This window comes from Leptopilina heterotoma, unplaced genomic scaffold (genome assembly GCF_015476425.1).
Source record: "Leptopilina heterotoma isolate Lh14 unplaced genomic scaffold, ASM1547642v1 Lhet_159, whole genome shotgun sequence".
NCBI lineage: Eukaryota > Metazoa > Arthropoda > Insecta > Hymenoptera > Figitidae > Leptopilina > Leptopilina heterotoma.
The window spans coordinates 49,663-65,784 of record NW_025110873.1 but is presented as its reverse complement, the minus strand read 5'-3'; the positions used below and the strand labels follow the sequence as shown (position 1 = coordinate 65,784).

General features: G+C 24.2%; 1 protein-coding gene across 4 annotated transcripts in view; it reads left to right on the top strand.

The window, feature by feature from the left end:
- Positions 1–15,724, top strand: part of LOC122498759 (serine/threonine-protein phosphatase 2B catalytic subunit 3-like) — a 78,155-nt gene extending 62,431 nt beyond the window's left edge. For 3 of the 4 annotated variants that reach the window (XM_043606671.1, XM_043606668.1, XM_043606669.1), the window contains 3 exons: positions 12,385–12,469; positions 12,929–13,026; positions 15,515–15,724. In XM_043606671.1, coding sequence (XP_043462606.1) covers positions 12,385–12,469; positions 12,929–13,026; positions 15,515–15,708 — 377 coding nt within the window. In that variant the 3' untranslated portion in view covers positions 15,709–15,724. The remainder of the gene's footprint in view (positions 1–12,384; positions 12,470–12,928; positions 13,027–15,514) is intronic. The other variant, XM_043606670.1, reaches the window with a different exon arrangement.
- Positions 15,725–16,122: the final 398 nt, after the last annotated feature.

The following is a 16,122-nucleotide window of genomic DNA, read 5'->3' as shown; positions in this document are numbered from 1 at the left end:
CTATAAAACAAAAATAATCTGCATGCGTTTCACATATTATTAAATTTTGTATATTATATATATACGAAAAATGTAATTCCTTTGCAAAAAAAAATTCTTATTACTGCACATTTTTCTTAAAAATTTATAGGAAATACGACGACTCATCTCTCCATTTAGAAATACACATTTTGTAATCATCTTTTCAGAGTACATGAAAAAATTCAAAATTTATTAACAAAAATATTAAAACTCCTAATTCAAATAGAATGAAAAAAATAAGTACCCTATACTGGAACAATGTTTCTAAATTACAAAAAAAGAAAATTGAAATTGACCTTCAAAACAATACTTTATTCATAAATTAATATTTTATAATTTAAAAAGAAAAAACTTTTTAAATTACCAATCCTTTTTATTCATAATCTCCTGATTATTGTTAGTAATAGAAAAATAGGGTAAAAAAAATTTCAATAATTTACAATGTTCACCAAAATGTAATATATATCATCCCATCCTTCCTGTCATCAATCCAAAAAAATTAAATATTTTCTTTTCGTTTTTGTTATTTTTTTATATCTAATCATTTTTTTTAAGAAATGCGTTTTTATAATATATTTAATTGAAGTTAATTAATTTCTTTATGCATGAGAATTTTTTCAATTTGCTTCAATTACACTTATCGATTTAATATATAAGTATATTATATTATTAATATAAATAAGTGCGTTTTTGCAATTGATTTTCAAAACAGAGAAAAAATAATGCAATGCAAAAAAAAATCGAAATTTTAATTTTCCAGAAAAACAATTTCTTTATGAAAATATTTCTTTCTAATAATTTAAATGAAAAACTGTCTCTCATTAATTCTTTAGATTAAAGAAATATTTTATCTAAAATTAAGATAATTTTATACAGGAATTTTTGACATTTTTACTTTAAAAGATAAATTAAATTTCGATTTTTAATACGTTTGCAAAAAAGCTTTATAATTAAACAGAAAAAAATTTAGGCATCTTATTAAAATGCAATATTTTTAATTTAAACTTAAACTGGAACTGAAATTTTTTTTGTGCATTTTTGTGTCAATTTTTTTTTACTCTCTAAATTTTAATTGGTAAAAATATTTACTACTTTGAATTTGTAACTGACTTTTTGTTTTTTAATTAGTAATGTTTACTAATAAATTAGTATAGAAATTACGATTTGTTACTAGTAAAATTTACTAATTCAAAAACAAAGAGTCAGTCACCAATTTAAATTAGTAATTATTTAAATAATTATTTTTACTAATTCAAATTTAAAAAGTAGAAAAATTGTAAATAAAGTAAATTTTACTAATTTTTACTAAAAGTTAATTGCAAAATAATAAAAGTTACTCCCGAGCAAATTTCGTTGAGTAAATTTTACTTAAAAAAATTATTAGTAAAATAATAATATAATAATAAAAAAAATATAATAAATAAGTAAAATTTATCCAGAACATAATTAAAAAAAATTGATAAAAAAATTGCAGAACTTTGTGACAAGTTCACAATTTCCAAATTTATAATTCATTTTTTAAATTTTTTTATAAAAATATTCATTCCGTCATTTTAAAAAGTTGCTTACACTTTTTTCTGTATAATATATTTTTAAAAATTCTTAAATATAAATTAATTTTAATTTTAAACTCTTTCGACAATTATAATTTTTATTATAATAATTAATCAGTGATTGAGAATATATACTTTTAATTTTCATTAATATAGTTAATTACATGTATGTTATAATTATAAGTTTACAGAAAATTTCAGTATATAAAAAAATACATTAAGAAAAAATGCACTTTGGTCAGTAGTATGCGCTTTAGAAAAGTCAAATAAAAAAATTATCATAAAAATTTTCGAATATTTAGTATATTTTTAATTGAAGGTAAAAGTATTCAGCTTTTTTAATTTCTTAAATATTTTCAAAAAATAAATTGAATGCGCATGTTTACTGATTGAAAATACACTTTTTATTAACGTATTTTTAATAATTTAATCTAATTTTTGAAAGCACTATTTTTAATAGACAATAATAATTATTTTGCGCTGGCTGCGGCGATTGTTTTGAATATTATTTTACTACTACATTTACAGTAGTAATTTTTAATTGTTTAATTACAGTAGTAATTAATTCATTAATTCTTTAATAATCAGTAGATTAAAAAATTACTATTTTGTAAAAAAATTTATAATTTGAAACTATTTTCGGATTTTTTAATTTTAAATTATTTGAATTAATACATTTTTTAATAGTTGTTATTAGTATTTCATTATTAATTATTAATTTATCAATTATTAATCATTAATTTATTAATTATTAATCATGAATTAATTATTTATCATTAATTTATTAATTATTAATCATTAAATAATTAATATTTAACAATAATTGTTAATTAATAAAATTGTATTAATATTAATAACTTTTTTTAGTCTTTTTTGCCAAATTATATTTTACAATCAAAAGTTAATTGAAAAAAAAGAAAAGAAAAATATCGCGGGAGATAGCGCACCGTGTTTTGTTCACTAATCAAACTTGAATTTGTGATTTCAGTATATTTGACGATCTCTCACACGAGATCATCTGATTTTTTTGTACTTTCCTCAGAATGCGCCGAGGGCTGAATGAAAGCTCACGCGCATTTCGCAAATTTAAAATGAAATAAAAAAATCGATATTCGACTGAACAAAAAAAAATGATCTACATGAAAAAAAACTTATTTTCAATGACAAATTTATTATTCTTAATAGTCACGACACTTTTTTATTGAATTAAAAAATTCCATCGTGAAAATGATGATTGACAGATTCAATAAATCACCTTGAAATATCAACAAGTTTAAATGTCACCAACAATAGAGTTCAAATTTTTTTTTTTGAATTTTTTTTTGTATCTATTTCTTTAAGATGAAAATTATTTATGTACAAAAAAAGGAAATTAGCGGGTTAAACATTTACAGATCGAAAATATTTTGAATTTTTCTACTATTCCGATAGTCGGTAATGTCAAATTCTACCTAAATTTTTTTGGTCAAATTTGGTAAAATAATAGCAGTGGCACTTAGTTTCGATCTTAATTAAACGATTCCTACAAAAATTTTGAAAGTATGACCTAAATTTTCAAAAAAAAACGATTGAAAGTGGGACAAATTTTCAAAACTGTCTCGATTCTGTCAAAAAACGAGGTTTTCATGCCAATTTTTAAAGGATAAAAAGTAATTATTGCGTTTTAGAATAATAAATTAAGGGGATAAACTATTACAGATCGAAAATATATAGAAATTTACTACTATTGCGACAGTCGGTAATGTCAAATTCTACCTAAATTTTAGTAAAAATTTGGTAAAATAATAGCAATGGCACGTAGTTTTTATCTTAAATAAACGATTACTACAAAAATTTTGAAAGTACGACCTAAAATTTCCGAAGAAAAACGATCGAAAGTGGGACAAATTATCCTACAGGACTCAATTCTGTCAAAAAACGAAGTTTTCACGGCAATTTTTAAAGGGTAAAAAGTATTTATAGTGTTTCAAAAGAATAAATTGAGTGAAAAAAGTGTTACTGATCAAAAATGTACAAAATTTTCCACTATTTCGACAGTCGGTAATGTTAATTTCTTTTTTAAATGTTCTAGTTTCAGAAAAAAAATGTGGAATTAAACCAAAAACTCAAGTGAAATTTCAGTTCTAGCCAATGAACAAAAAGAATTATATGATTTTGTTGAAATTAACAAATGTCGGTAATGTCAAATTCTACCTAAATTTTTTAGTCAGATTTGGTAAAAGAATAGTAGAGGCACTTAGTTTAGATCTTAATTAAACGATTCCTACAAAAATTTTGAAAGTATGACCTGAATTTTCGAAGAAAAACGATCGAAAGTGGGACAAATTTTCAAAAATGTCTCGATTCTGTCAAAAAAAGATGTTTTCATAACAATTTTTAAAAGAGAAACAGAATTTTTAGTGTTTCAAAAGAATAACTTTAGTTGAAAAAATGTTACCGATCGAAAATATAAAAAAATTTCCACTATTACGATAGTCGATAATTTAAAATTGTTCCGAAACTAGTTATATTCAGAAAAATATTTGTCGCATTTAACTGAAGTCACATTTTTAGTGAATTCTACTTCTAATTCTGCAGTCACTTTTACCTCAAATTTGCAGAGAAAACAATTTTAGAATTTAGTGAGAAACAAATAATGTCGGTATTGTCGGTAATATCAAAATCTATCTAAAATTTAAGGGGAAAATTTGAAAAAAATAGTTGTGGCACTTAGTTTAGTTCCTAAATAAGCAACTGCTACAAGAATTTCAAAAGTATGATCTGAATTTTTGAAGAAAAACGATCGAAAGTACAAAAATTTTCGAATTTGACTCGATTCTGTCAAGTAACACGTTGTTATGACAACTTAAAGTGAAGGAAAGAATGAAAACATTGATAGCTTAGTCGATAACAAACTATGTCGGTAAAATGTCGGTAATGTCAAACTCTACATAAAATTTTGTCCGAAAATTCGAAAAAAAATAGTAGAGGCACTTAGTTTACATCTCAAATAAGCGATTGCTGCAAGAATATCGAAAGTATGACTTAGATTTTTGAGAAAAAACAATCGAAAGTATAAAAATTTTCGAATTTGACTTGATTCTCTCAAGTAACACGTTGTTATGACAACTTAAAGTGAAGAAAAGAATGAAAACATTGATAGCTTAGTCGATAACAAACTATGTCGGTAAAATGTCGGTAATGTCAAACTCTACATAAAATTTCGTCCAAAAATTCGAGAAAAAAATAGTAGAGGCACTTAGTTTACATCTCAAATAAGCGATTGCTACAATAATATCGTTGGAATGACTTAGTTCTTTGGCAAAAAATTGGCGTACAAGTGAAAAATCACCGAATTCTATTATCTTAAGATAAAATAAACGATGGAAATTGTCGACTAAACGTGAAATAAAAAGTTTTCATTGTAAATAAGTAATTTCATGATGAAATCATGAAGAAATTAAAAAAGAATAAGAGATCTGTTCAGTATAATATCGAATATCGAATAATAGTACACGCTTGAGAATGCCACTTACGCTGTGCACATATTTTTCGTCTGTTCTATGTGTTGTTTTCTTTCTACCACACTACTTGTGCTACTTCTACTACTGCTGCTACTACCTACTACTATTACTACTACTGCTACTGCAACCAACCAACCAACCAACCACCATCATCACCACGAACCACTACAATCATAAAAAAAATACTACCATCACCATCATCACCCGAATACTACCACGATCATCACCCAACTCGAAAATATCAACGACTATGATTGAAAAAAAAACAAAAACCGGCCGTCTTGACGCTGTGCTCTTCTCACATTGTTGGTACTTCTCTCCCTTTTCACGTCCTGCGAACTCCATCGGTAAACCAACTAATCACCGTGGTCCGATGATTACCTGATCGTCTGGTCCATCCGGTCCGAAAACGACCCCACGTTCTTTCGCGTATGGTGAGTTTTATTTCTGTTGAAATCTACCTTACCAACAGAAGACAATATCGAATCTAGAACCGATTTTTACCTTCACTTGTTGAGATCTATGAAAAATTGCTATTCTCCTCAATCGGTATAAAATTTGTCGCCTCAATAATCAAATTTTTCTTAACTGCAAAAATGAAAATGGTCGTAGCGTCGACGCTAAATATTACATGTTTAATTCATTTAGCATCGACGCTAAATACATCGGAAAATAAATTTTCCGACGTTCATTTTCGCAGTTAACAAAAAATTATACTTAGAAAATTCTCCCATTGCTATCGACTTTTAACATGTCCTTAAGAATCAGTCAAACAAAAATTCTGCTCGAATTAATTCGGAAAAATTCCAAAAGTCACTTTTAGCAATAATAAAAAAAATCAATCTACCTAAATTAGTTTCAATTACTATAATATTTTCATGGGTCTCCGCATTTCTATTGAAGGTCTCTCGGTACTAGACTCGATTACGTTCAATTTTGATGTTAGCTCGATATCATCGTATCGCAATGGTCTCTGACAATAAAATGCCAACAATTATACGGAAATGATTCTTCGATTGGAATTCTTTTTCTTTCATTTCTCCCATTCATTTCAAGAAGAAATAATCAACCAAGAGAATAAAATTAAAATAATTTAATTCTTTCTTAGCGAAATTCAAATGATGTAAAGACAATTGTCCAAAAAAAAAATCTTCTCTCATTTTTTTTTGTTTTTTTGTTTTTTTTGTTTTTGAAAAGCAGAATTTTCTTGAAAAGCGACCATTGCGATCGTACGAAAGGTTGTGATAGATGTAAATTGTAAAAAAAAGAGAGAAGAAACATGAATAAAAGACTGAATGAAAGTGGAACTGGAGGGTGAATGAGAAGAAAAAAAGAGGCGAGGTAGAAAGCAGCTTGATCTGTTGTAAATTAGTAGTGACGTCCACTGTTGTTTGTCGCGAGTGTCTCTATGATAATTTTACATCTACCTATTCAAATATTTACTTTAATAAAAATGAAAACTAACTACACATAAAAACAATACAAAAACCCAAAATTCTAAATAACGTTTACTAAAATATTTTACTTGAGATTCCGAAAAATTAAATACAACACTAATTTTTTGCTAAAAAAAATCAAAATTTTTCTAATTTTTCATTCATAATTCGGTTTTTAATTATTATCAATTTTCGTGCGGGAATTTTCCACTATTTATAAATGTGACAAAGGCTTTGAAATGAAAAAGACTTTTTAAGCGTTAAAAAATTATAGATTATTTTTTAGGAAAATTTAATTATCTGCAGTCTTAAAACAATTTTTATTTAACTACTTTATACACTAAATAAATTAATAAAAATTGTTTTCGACTTCAGACAATGAAAGTAACTTTAAGTAAATTAACGTAAATTTAATTAAATAAGCTTTAATTTAAATAAATAAATTTAAAAACATTCCTAAATATAATATACAATTTCTCGTCTCGTAAAGTTTCTTTTCACCAGAAAGCAATAAAATTTCAATTCAGTATTACGATTTCAAAATTGTTTTAATTTTTAATTTTGTGTTTTAATTTTAAAATCTTTTAAAAATAATATATCGGAAAAAATGAGTAAATTAATTTTAACTGTAAATGTCGAAAAATATAAAATGTCTGTAAAGTCCTCTGACAATTTTTACTATTTTTCATTTTATGACGTTCAAAGTAAAAATTAATAAAAATTAATAGTAAAATTTACTTCGTAATAGAAGAAATTTTCTTTGAAAATTGTAACAAATGACGGAAAAATTAAAAACTTTCTAAAATTTATTGTTAAGTTTACCATAAAAATATAGTAAAAATTTCCTTAATCTGTGTAAATTTCTGTGTCAGTTTTTACTATTACCAAACTAAATTTAACTCAAATTTTAATAAAAATTAATCAAATTTATTTCGGAATTAAAAGAATTTCCGTTGGAAATTATAAAAATTGTTAAATTTATAGCAAAAACTTGAAAAATTTTAAAGAAAGTATAGTGAAAATTACAATATTTGGCATATTTTTCTGACAATTTTTACTATTTGAAAAATAAATTTTTCTCTTCCTAAAGTAAATTTTAATACAAAATTAGTGACATTTACTTTAAAATTAGTAAAATTTATTTCGGAATGCGTAAAATTCTGCCAATAGTAAAAATTATTTAAAAAGGGCAGAAATTTCAGAAATTAAAAATTTTACTACAAAAGTATAGTGAAAGTTACTTTATTCGGCGCGAAGTTTGTGTTCATTTTCACTATTTCCAACCTTTAATTTTACTATTTCTGACGCAAACTTATTTTAATTTATTTCTGAATTAGAATAATTTACTTTCGAAATTGTAAAAATTGTTAAATTTACAGCAAAAAATAGTGCAAAATTTTTAATTTTACTATAAAAGTATAGTAACGGTTACAATATTTTACTATTTTCGTAAACAATTTTAGTAAAATTTGTAAAATTTACTCTGGAAATAGTAAAAAAATTCCACTCAATTCAGAAGTTAGAAAATTTTATTTTACTGTAAAAATATAAAAAAAATTTCTTTCTTTCATTTTTTTCCGTTTATAGTAAAACCTAAAACTTTTTGCGCATTTCTGTCAATATTTACCATTTCCAGTCTGTAATTTTTTATTCCTTAGGTAAATTCTAACAAAAATTTCGTAAAATTTATTTCGAAATTAGTAAAATTTACACTTTTGAAATAGTAAATGTTTTTAAAAATGCGTTAAAATTCAACATATTCTATGTTTTACAAAAATTAATAGAAATGCGCCGAATTTGAAAAAAAAGTTGAATTTTACTTCAAAAGTATAGTAAAAATTACTTTCTTCATTTTTTCCGTCATTTTTTATACTAAATCAAACTATCTGCAATTTCTGACCACTTTTGATATCAATTTTTATTATTTTTAGAGTTAATTTTACTGCCTCCAAAGCAAATTTTAGTAAAAATTAGTAAACTATCCTTTGGCGATATAGTAAAATCTCTGAAATTAGTAAAAATCGAAGCAAACGTGCGCAGAAATTTTCGAAAGTTTAGTTTTTACTATTCAATTTCAAGTATAGGAAAAATTACTTTATTCTGTCCCAATTAGTAAAATTGTGCTACGAACGTCGTAAAATTTACATTATTAATCTATTGTTATAGTAAAAATTGACACAGAAATTGCGTAGAAATCTAAGACACTAAATTTTACTTTTATAAAAAGTATAGCAATTTTTTTTTATAAAAGTATAGTAAAAGTTGCATTCATGCGCGTTTCTAAGTCAATTTTTTACTATTTAAAAAATAAATTTTAAAACCGTCCTCAGTAAATTTCGGCAAAAATTAAAAATTTAATGTCAAATAGAAAATTGTATGAATGGTATTTTTTAAATAGTTTTTTATAATGAACGAACAAAAAAAATCAACTCATCATCGGCAGAAGAGTTCAATAATCGTGAATACTTCCAAGCAGATAGTTATTTACTCAAAATAATTATTATAATATCTTCAAATATTGATCGTGAAAGGATTGACACACTTCTACACACAGTATTATTATTTTTTTTAAAGTTATAATATAATTAACAGGCCACAAAGCTTAACATATATTTTAAATACCTTTCTAGAGTGAATTTTTAATTACAATTATTATTATTATTATTAATTTTATTATACAATATTTAAAGGAGAAATAATTTTTATTCCGCGATATGTTTTTTTTATATATATTATATTGCATGTTGCATGTTTGATGTTCTGAATTATATAATACGCAAGTTTGCGCAGCTTAATGCACGCACACGCGCGTTTTTCATTTTCTTACTTAAAGCATCAAGCATATACGTCAAAAGTGTCAGGCAAAAGCTAAAGAGCACAATAGAAATATAATGATAAAACAGCACATGTTGACTGTTTATGTTTCCACCATGTAGGTCGACAAGTTTATTTACCACGCAGGTAAATAATTTTTTTTTTTTTCATTTAATTACTTTTTTATTATTTTTTTTTACTAATGATGATACATTATGATAATGTGCTCGATGCATTTTGGTAAGAGTTTTTTTTTAATTGTTGATAAAATTGATAATAAGAAACGTTTCGTTTGTAATTGAATAACCAAGTTTTGAATAATAATTCTAGAAAATCATTTCCACTTCTTTTCACTCTTTTACTTAATGTATGATAATTTTCGTACAGGAAAAACTTTTTTATCCTTTCACAAAGTTTACTCGTTTTGAAATTTTTAATTAGACAAAAATATAACAAAGTTGACACTTTTCAATATTTTTTCCATCATTAAATATAAAATTGAACATTTTTTAAATATTTTTTTAATTAAAAAAAAAATACACAAAAATTATTACTCTTATAATTTTTTCTTTTATTTCCATAAAACTGGAGATCATGAGAAACTAATTTTTGAAAAGGAAAATATTAAACAGACCATTAATGTTAATTTTTAATATCTGTTCTTAAGATTCAAAACAATCTAACAGTATACAAAATTTCTAAAAATTAAAAAAATTTACTAAAATTTCTAAAAATAGAAAATAAATACAAAAAATACCATAAAAAATATTGGAAAAATTCCAAAACTTAATTTTTCAATTAAAAACAAAACGTGACTATTATTAATTTTCATTTTAGGTAAAATTGAAATGTGTGTGAAGTAATAAATACAAAATTAAGCTCAGGCAAAGCAAATTAATACTATTTGATAGAACTTTTCTAAATAGATTTTTTCATAAAAACCTTAAGTTTATATTTCTTTATAAAGTTGTTTAGATTTTATCAATTTTTGTCTTCTTGTAAAATTTATAAAATATCTATTTACTTTTTTTTTTTACTATTTATCTTTTTATTAATTATTAATTATAAATAATTAATAATACAATTCTTCACTTTTGAAGAATTTTATCAAAAAACTTTCAATACGAATTAGTTACTTTCGACTAATTTGTACTTTTAACAAAATAGTGATTATTTAAAGAAAAAAGAAATAAAGTAATTTTTACCACACTTTTAAAGTAAAATTTAAACTTTCTACAAATTCGACGCATTTCCAATAATTTTTATATAATTTCCAAAGTACAAATTTGACTAATTCTGAAAAAATTCCACTAATTTTTACTATAATTTCTTTCATGAATAGAAAAATTTAGTCTCGAGATAGTAAAAATCAAACTAAGAAATTTTGCCAAGAAAAAGGGAACTTGTACCATACTTGAATAGTAAAACATACAATTTTTGTAATTTTAACAAATTTTTAAAAATTTTTACTGTTTTCAAAGTGTAAATTTTACCAATTTCGAAATAAATTTTACTAAATTTTTGTTATTGTAAATTTTATTATAAAAAAAACAAGGAAAAAAATGAGAGAAAGAAATTGAGTGAAATTTTTTACTATTTCCAGAGTAAATTTTACAAATTTTACTAAAATTGTTTATCGAAATAGTAAAATTTAATGTGGAAATAGTAAAAATTGACAGAGAATTGCGCAGAATATTTTAACGGTTACTATACTTTTATAGCAAAATTAAAAATTTTTCACTATTTTTTGCTGCAAATTTAACAATTTTTACAATTTCGAAAGTAAATTATTCTAATTCCGAAAGAAATTGAAATTCATAGTGAAAATTGACACAAACTTTGCGCCGAATAAAGTAACTGTCACTATACTTTTGTAGTAAAATTTTTAATTTCCGAAATTTCTGCCCTTTTTAAACAATTTTTACTATTGTCAGAATTTTACGAATTCCGAAATAAATTTTACTAATTTTAAAGTAAATTTCACTAATTTGTATTAAAATTTACTTCAGAAGGAGAAAAATTAATTTTTCAAATAGTAAAAATTGTCAGAGAAATTGATAGAAAAATATGCAAAATATTGTAATTTTCACTATACTTTCTTTAAAATTTTTCAAGTTTTTGCTATAAATTTAACAATTTTTACAATTTCCAAAGAAAATTTTTCTAATTTCGAAATAAATTTGATTGATTTTTATTAGAATTTGAGTTAAAAATTGTAAAATTTAGTTTGGCAAAAGTAAAAATTGACATGGAAATTTGCGCAGAATAAAGAAATTTTTACTATATTTTTATGGTAAAATTTACAATAATAGAAATTTTTGATCAATTTTTCCGTCATTTGTTACTATTTTCAAAGCAAAAATTTCTCTATTACGAAATAAATTTCAAAGTAGATTTCACTAATTTTTATTAAAGTTTACTTTGGGAGTAGAAAAGTTTATTTTTCAAATAGTGAAAATTGTCAGAGAATTGTGCAAAATAATGTAACATTTACTATACTTTTCATAGTAAAATTTACAGTGTTTAAAATTTCTCCTCAATCTTTATGTCAAATTTTTACTATATTAGCGTAGTAAATTTTACAAATTTCATAGCGTATTTTATTAATTTTAAATAAAAATGAATAAATAATTTTGGAAATAGTAGAATTTACTTTAAAAATAGTCAAAATTTACTTCGAAAATAGTCAAAATTTGTAAAAATTCCCAGACATTTCAGAATTAAAAAATTTAATTATAAAACTGCAGTGAAAGTTTCATAGAAATAGATAAATATTTAAATAGACAAATAAACAGATTAATAAATAAAGAAATAAATGGATACAAGAATAAAAAAGATACACAAATAAAAAGATAAATAATCAAGTAAATAGATAAATTAATAAATCACAATATAAAAAAAATTTGAAAAAAAATTACGATCACAAGTAGTAAAATTATATTTGTAATCTTTAAATTAAAATCAAATGGAGAGCATCTGCTTGCTTGTTTGGTAGTAGTTATAGTCATCGTTTCCTATTTCTTTATGAATAAAAATTTGGATTTAATATTTTAACAGGTGCAGCAGCCAATCTCCGCAAGGAAGTTATTAGAAACAAGATCAGGGCCATTGGAAAGATGGCGCGTGTCTTCTCCGTTCTCAGGTCAGTGTGAATGTGAATTGCAAAACAACTGGCATATTATTTAAACTCATATACCAAGTATAAGCTGATTCTTTTGAGGTCTGATTATTCTTTTAAGTGACAACATCTATCCTATATATATACTCTATACGAATTGTATTAGAATCTCTAGCCATGAACTTTACACCCAGAATTTTAACGAGATTTTCTCTCTATACCATATTTATATATACGTATATATCGTTTCAAGGACAAAAGAATGAAAAATTAAACAAATTTTCAAAATTACAGTGAAAAAAACTTGGCTTTTAAATACATATATTAAATATATTTAAAAAAAAATCAAATTTTAATGAGAAGAAAATTTAAATTTATTAAAAATTTAATTATAAATTTTATGTTTTTAATCATTTTTTTTTTTTGTGTAAATAATTTCTGTGAGGAAATTTTTATTTACGATTGGATGAAATTCATTTTCAGGGAAGAAAGCGAGAGTGTTTTGCAGCTTAAAGGGCTTACACCGACAGGATCTCTACCACTTGGCGCTTTATCTGGAGGAAAGACATCTTTGAAAAATGGTAAATTTTTTATTTTATTAGGAAATTAAGGCCATGCGGAAAAAGGTAACCCTTCCCCTAAACCCACGAATAAAAATGAATTCCCTTGTGTCGTCTCACTCTTAAATAAGTTAAGATTTTTTCGGAGAAAATTCCACTTAAATATAAAAAGGTTACCATAGCTGATATAGTAGGTGAAATACTAACAGTAAAATGTTCGAATGATGTTTAAAGAATTTTACAATCTTGGGAAAGAAAAGAAATTTTAAAAAAAATTCAGATTAATAGGTAATAATAGGTTAGTAGGTATTAATAGGTTAGCAGCTACTAATATATTAATAGGTATTAGTAGGTTCAGAGCTACTGAAATGTTAAAAGGTTAGTAGGTTAATGACTATTAACTACTACTATCTACTAGGTTGAAAGCTACTTAAAGGTTAAAAGGTTAATAGGTTAATAACTATTAACTACTACAACTACTACTACTACTATCTACTAGATTAAAAGCTACTAAAAGGTTAATAGGTTAATAATCATTAAATACTACTATTACTATCTACTAGATTAATAGCTACTAATAGGTAAAATACTAACTGTAAAATGTCCCAATGATGTTTAATACATTTTACAATATTAAGAAAGAAAGAATTTTAAAATAATTTTTAAGAGTAGATGTTAAAGATTAATAAGTATTAATATAATAGGTAAACTACTAACTGTAAAATGTCCCAATGATGTTTAATACATTTTACAATTTTAGGAAAATTAGAGTTGCAAATGTCTAAATGATATATTAGTAGGTTAACAGCTACTAAAAAGTTAATAGGTACTATTTACTAGGTTAAAATCTACTAAAGGTTAATAACTATTTACTACTAGTACAACTACTACTACTATTTACTAGGTTAAAAGCTACTGAAAGGTTAAAAGGGTAATATCTATTTACTACTATTACAACTACTACTATTTAAAAGTAGTAGGTTAAAAGTTACTGAAAGGTTAATAGGTTAATAACTATTTACTACTACTACTACTACTACTACTATTACTACAACTACTATTTACTAGGTTAAAAGCTACTAGAAGGTTAATAGGTTAATATCTATTTACTACTATTACAACTACTACTATTTAAAAGTAGTAGGTTAAAAGTTACTGAAAGGTTAATAGGTTAATAACTATTTACTACTACTACTACTACTATTACTACAACTACTATTTACTAGGTTAAAAGCTACTAGAAGGTTAATAGGTTAATATCTATTTACTACTATTACAACTACTACTATTTAAAAGTAGTAGGTTAAAAGCTACTGAAAGGTTAATAGGTTAATAACTATTTACTACTACTACTACTACAACTACTATTTACTAGGTTAAAAGCTACTAGAAGGTTAATAGGTTAATAATTATTAAATACTACTATTACTATCTACTAGGTTAATAGCTACTAATAGGTAAAATACTAACTGTAAAATGTCCCAATGATGTTTAATACATTTTACAATATTAAGAAAATAAGAAAAATTAAAATAATTTTAATTAATAGGTGTTAATAGATTAATAAGTGTTAATATAGGTAAACTACTAACTGTAAAATGTCCCAATAATTTTTAATACATTTTACAATCATGAGAAAAAGAAACAAACTAGAAGATAGAAGAGAAAGATGAATAACAAGAAAGAAAAGAAAATAGGAGAAAAAAAAATAATTATAATTTTTAATATGAGTATCGAGAAGTTAATGGCTACTAACAATAGTTTGATAAGAATTAGTAGGTAAACTACAAATTGTATAATGTCCCAATAATGTTTAATACATTTTACAATTTTAAGAAAATTTGAGTTTTAAAATAATTTCAATGATAAGGTATTAGTAGGTAAAGAAAGTATTAATTTTGATAAACTACGAAATACGAACTGTAAATGTCTAAACAATGTATTAGTAGGTTTACAGCTACTAAAAGGTTAATAGGTTAATAAATATTTACTACTACAACTACTACTACTACTACTATTTACTAGGTTAAAAGCTACTAAAAGGTTAATAGGTTAATAACTATTAACTATTATTACTATCTACTAAAAGGTTAATAGGTTAATAAATATTTACTACTACAACTACTACTACTACTACTATTTACTAGGTTAAAAGCTACTAAAAGGTTAATAGGTTAATAACTATTAACTATTATTACTATCTACTAGATTAAATGCTACTATCTACTACTATTTACTACTATCTACTATCTACTACTATCTACTAGGTTGATAGCTAATAATAGGTAAAATACTAACTGTCGATTCTAAGTAACGTACGACACTACTTTTTCTCCCACATGACCTTAAATTCCTATTTGAAAATAAATTCAAATATTTTCAATCCTACTATTTGATTCTATAAGTTTTCATAAAGAGATTTGAAGACTGTGTCTGTTACTAAAAACAAAATAAGATTTAAAATAATAATAATAAAAAAAAAACGTTTCTGTATTGTGATTTCTTATAGCGCTGCAAGGCTTCTCGCCGAATCACAAGATTACCTCATTCGCTGAAGCTAAAGGGCTAGATGCAATAAACGAAAGAATGCCACCCCGAAGGGATGCCCCTCCAACGCCAGCCATCGAGGAAAGACCGGTAGAAAATTCACCCGCTGACGCTGGAGAAAGGCGGGACCATAACGGTCCACAGCAACAATCGTGAGCCTCGTCCAAACGAGGTTCGTAAATACATATTTTTTTTTTAATTCAAAAAAACTTTTTTTTTTTTTTTTGCCATAAAGAAAAAAATTTGCAAATATTTGCAATATAGATAAATTTCAATGTTTAAAGTAGTAAAAAGAAAGCATTTTTTGTAAGCAAAACATTTTTCAATAAAAAATATTTTCTTGAAACAAATATAGCATTTCGAAAATTTTTATTTGAGTACAAAATTTTAATTTTCAAAATGTTGTAATTATCACGTTTCTTAAAATTATGATCTGCTAGTCAATTTTAAAACCCGGGATCGTGTTCAGAGGGCAAAAATACATTTAAAACGACTCCCATATCAAAAATAGTCAAAAAAATAGAGGATTTTGAAAAAAGTAGGGGTAAACAATTTTTTTTGACTATTTTT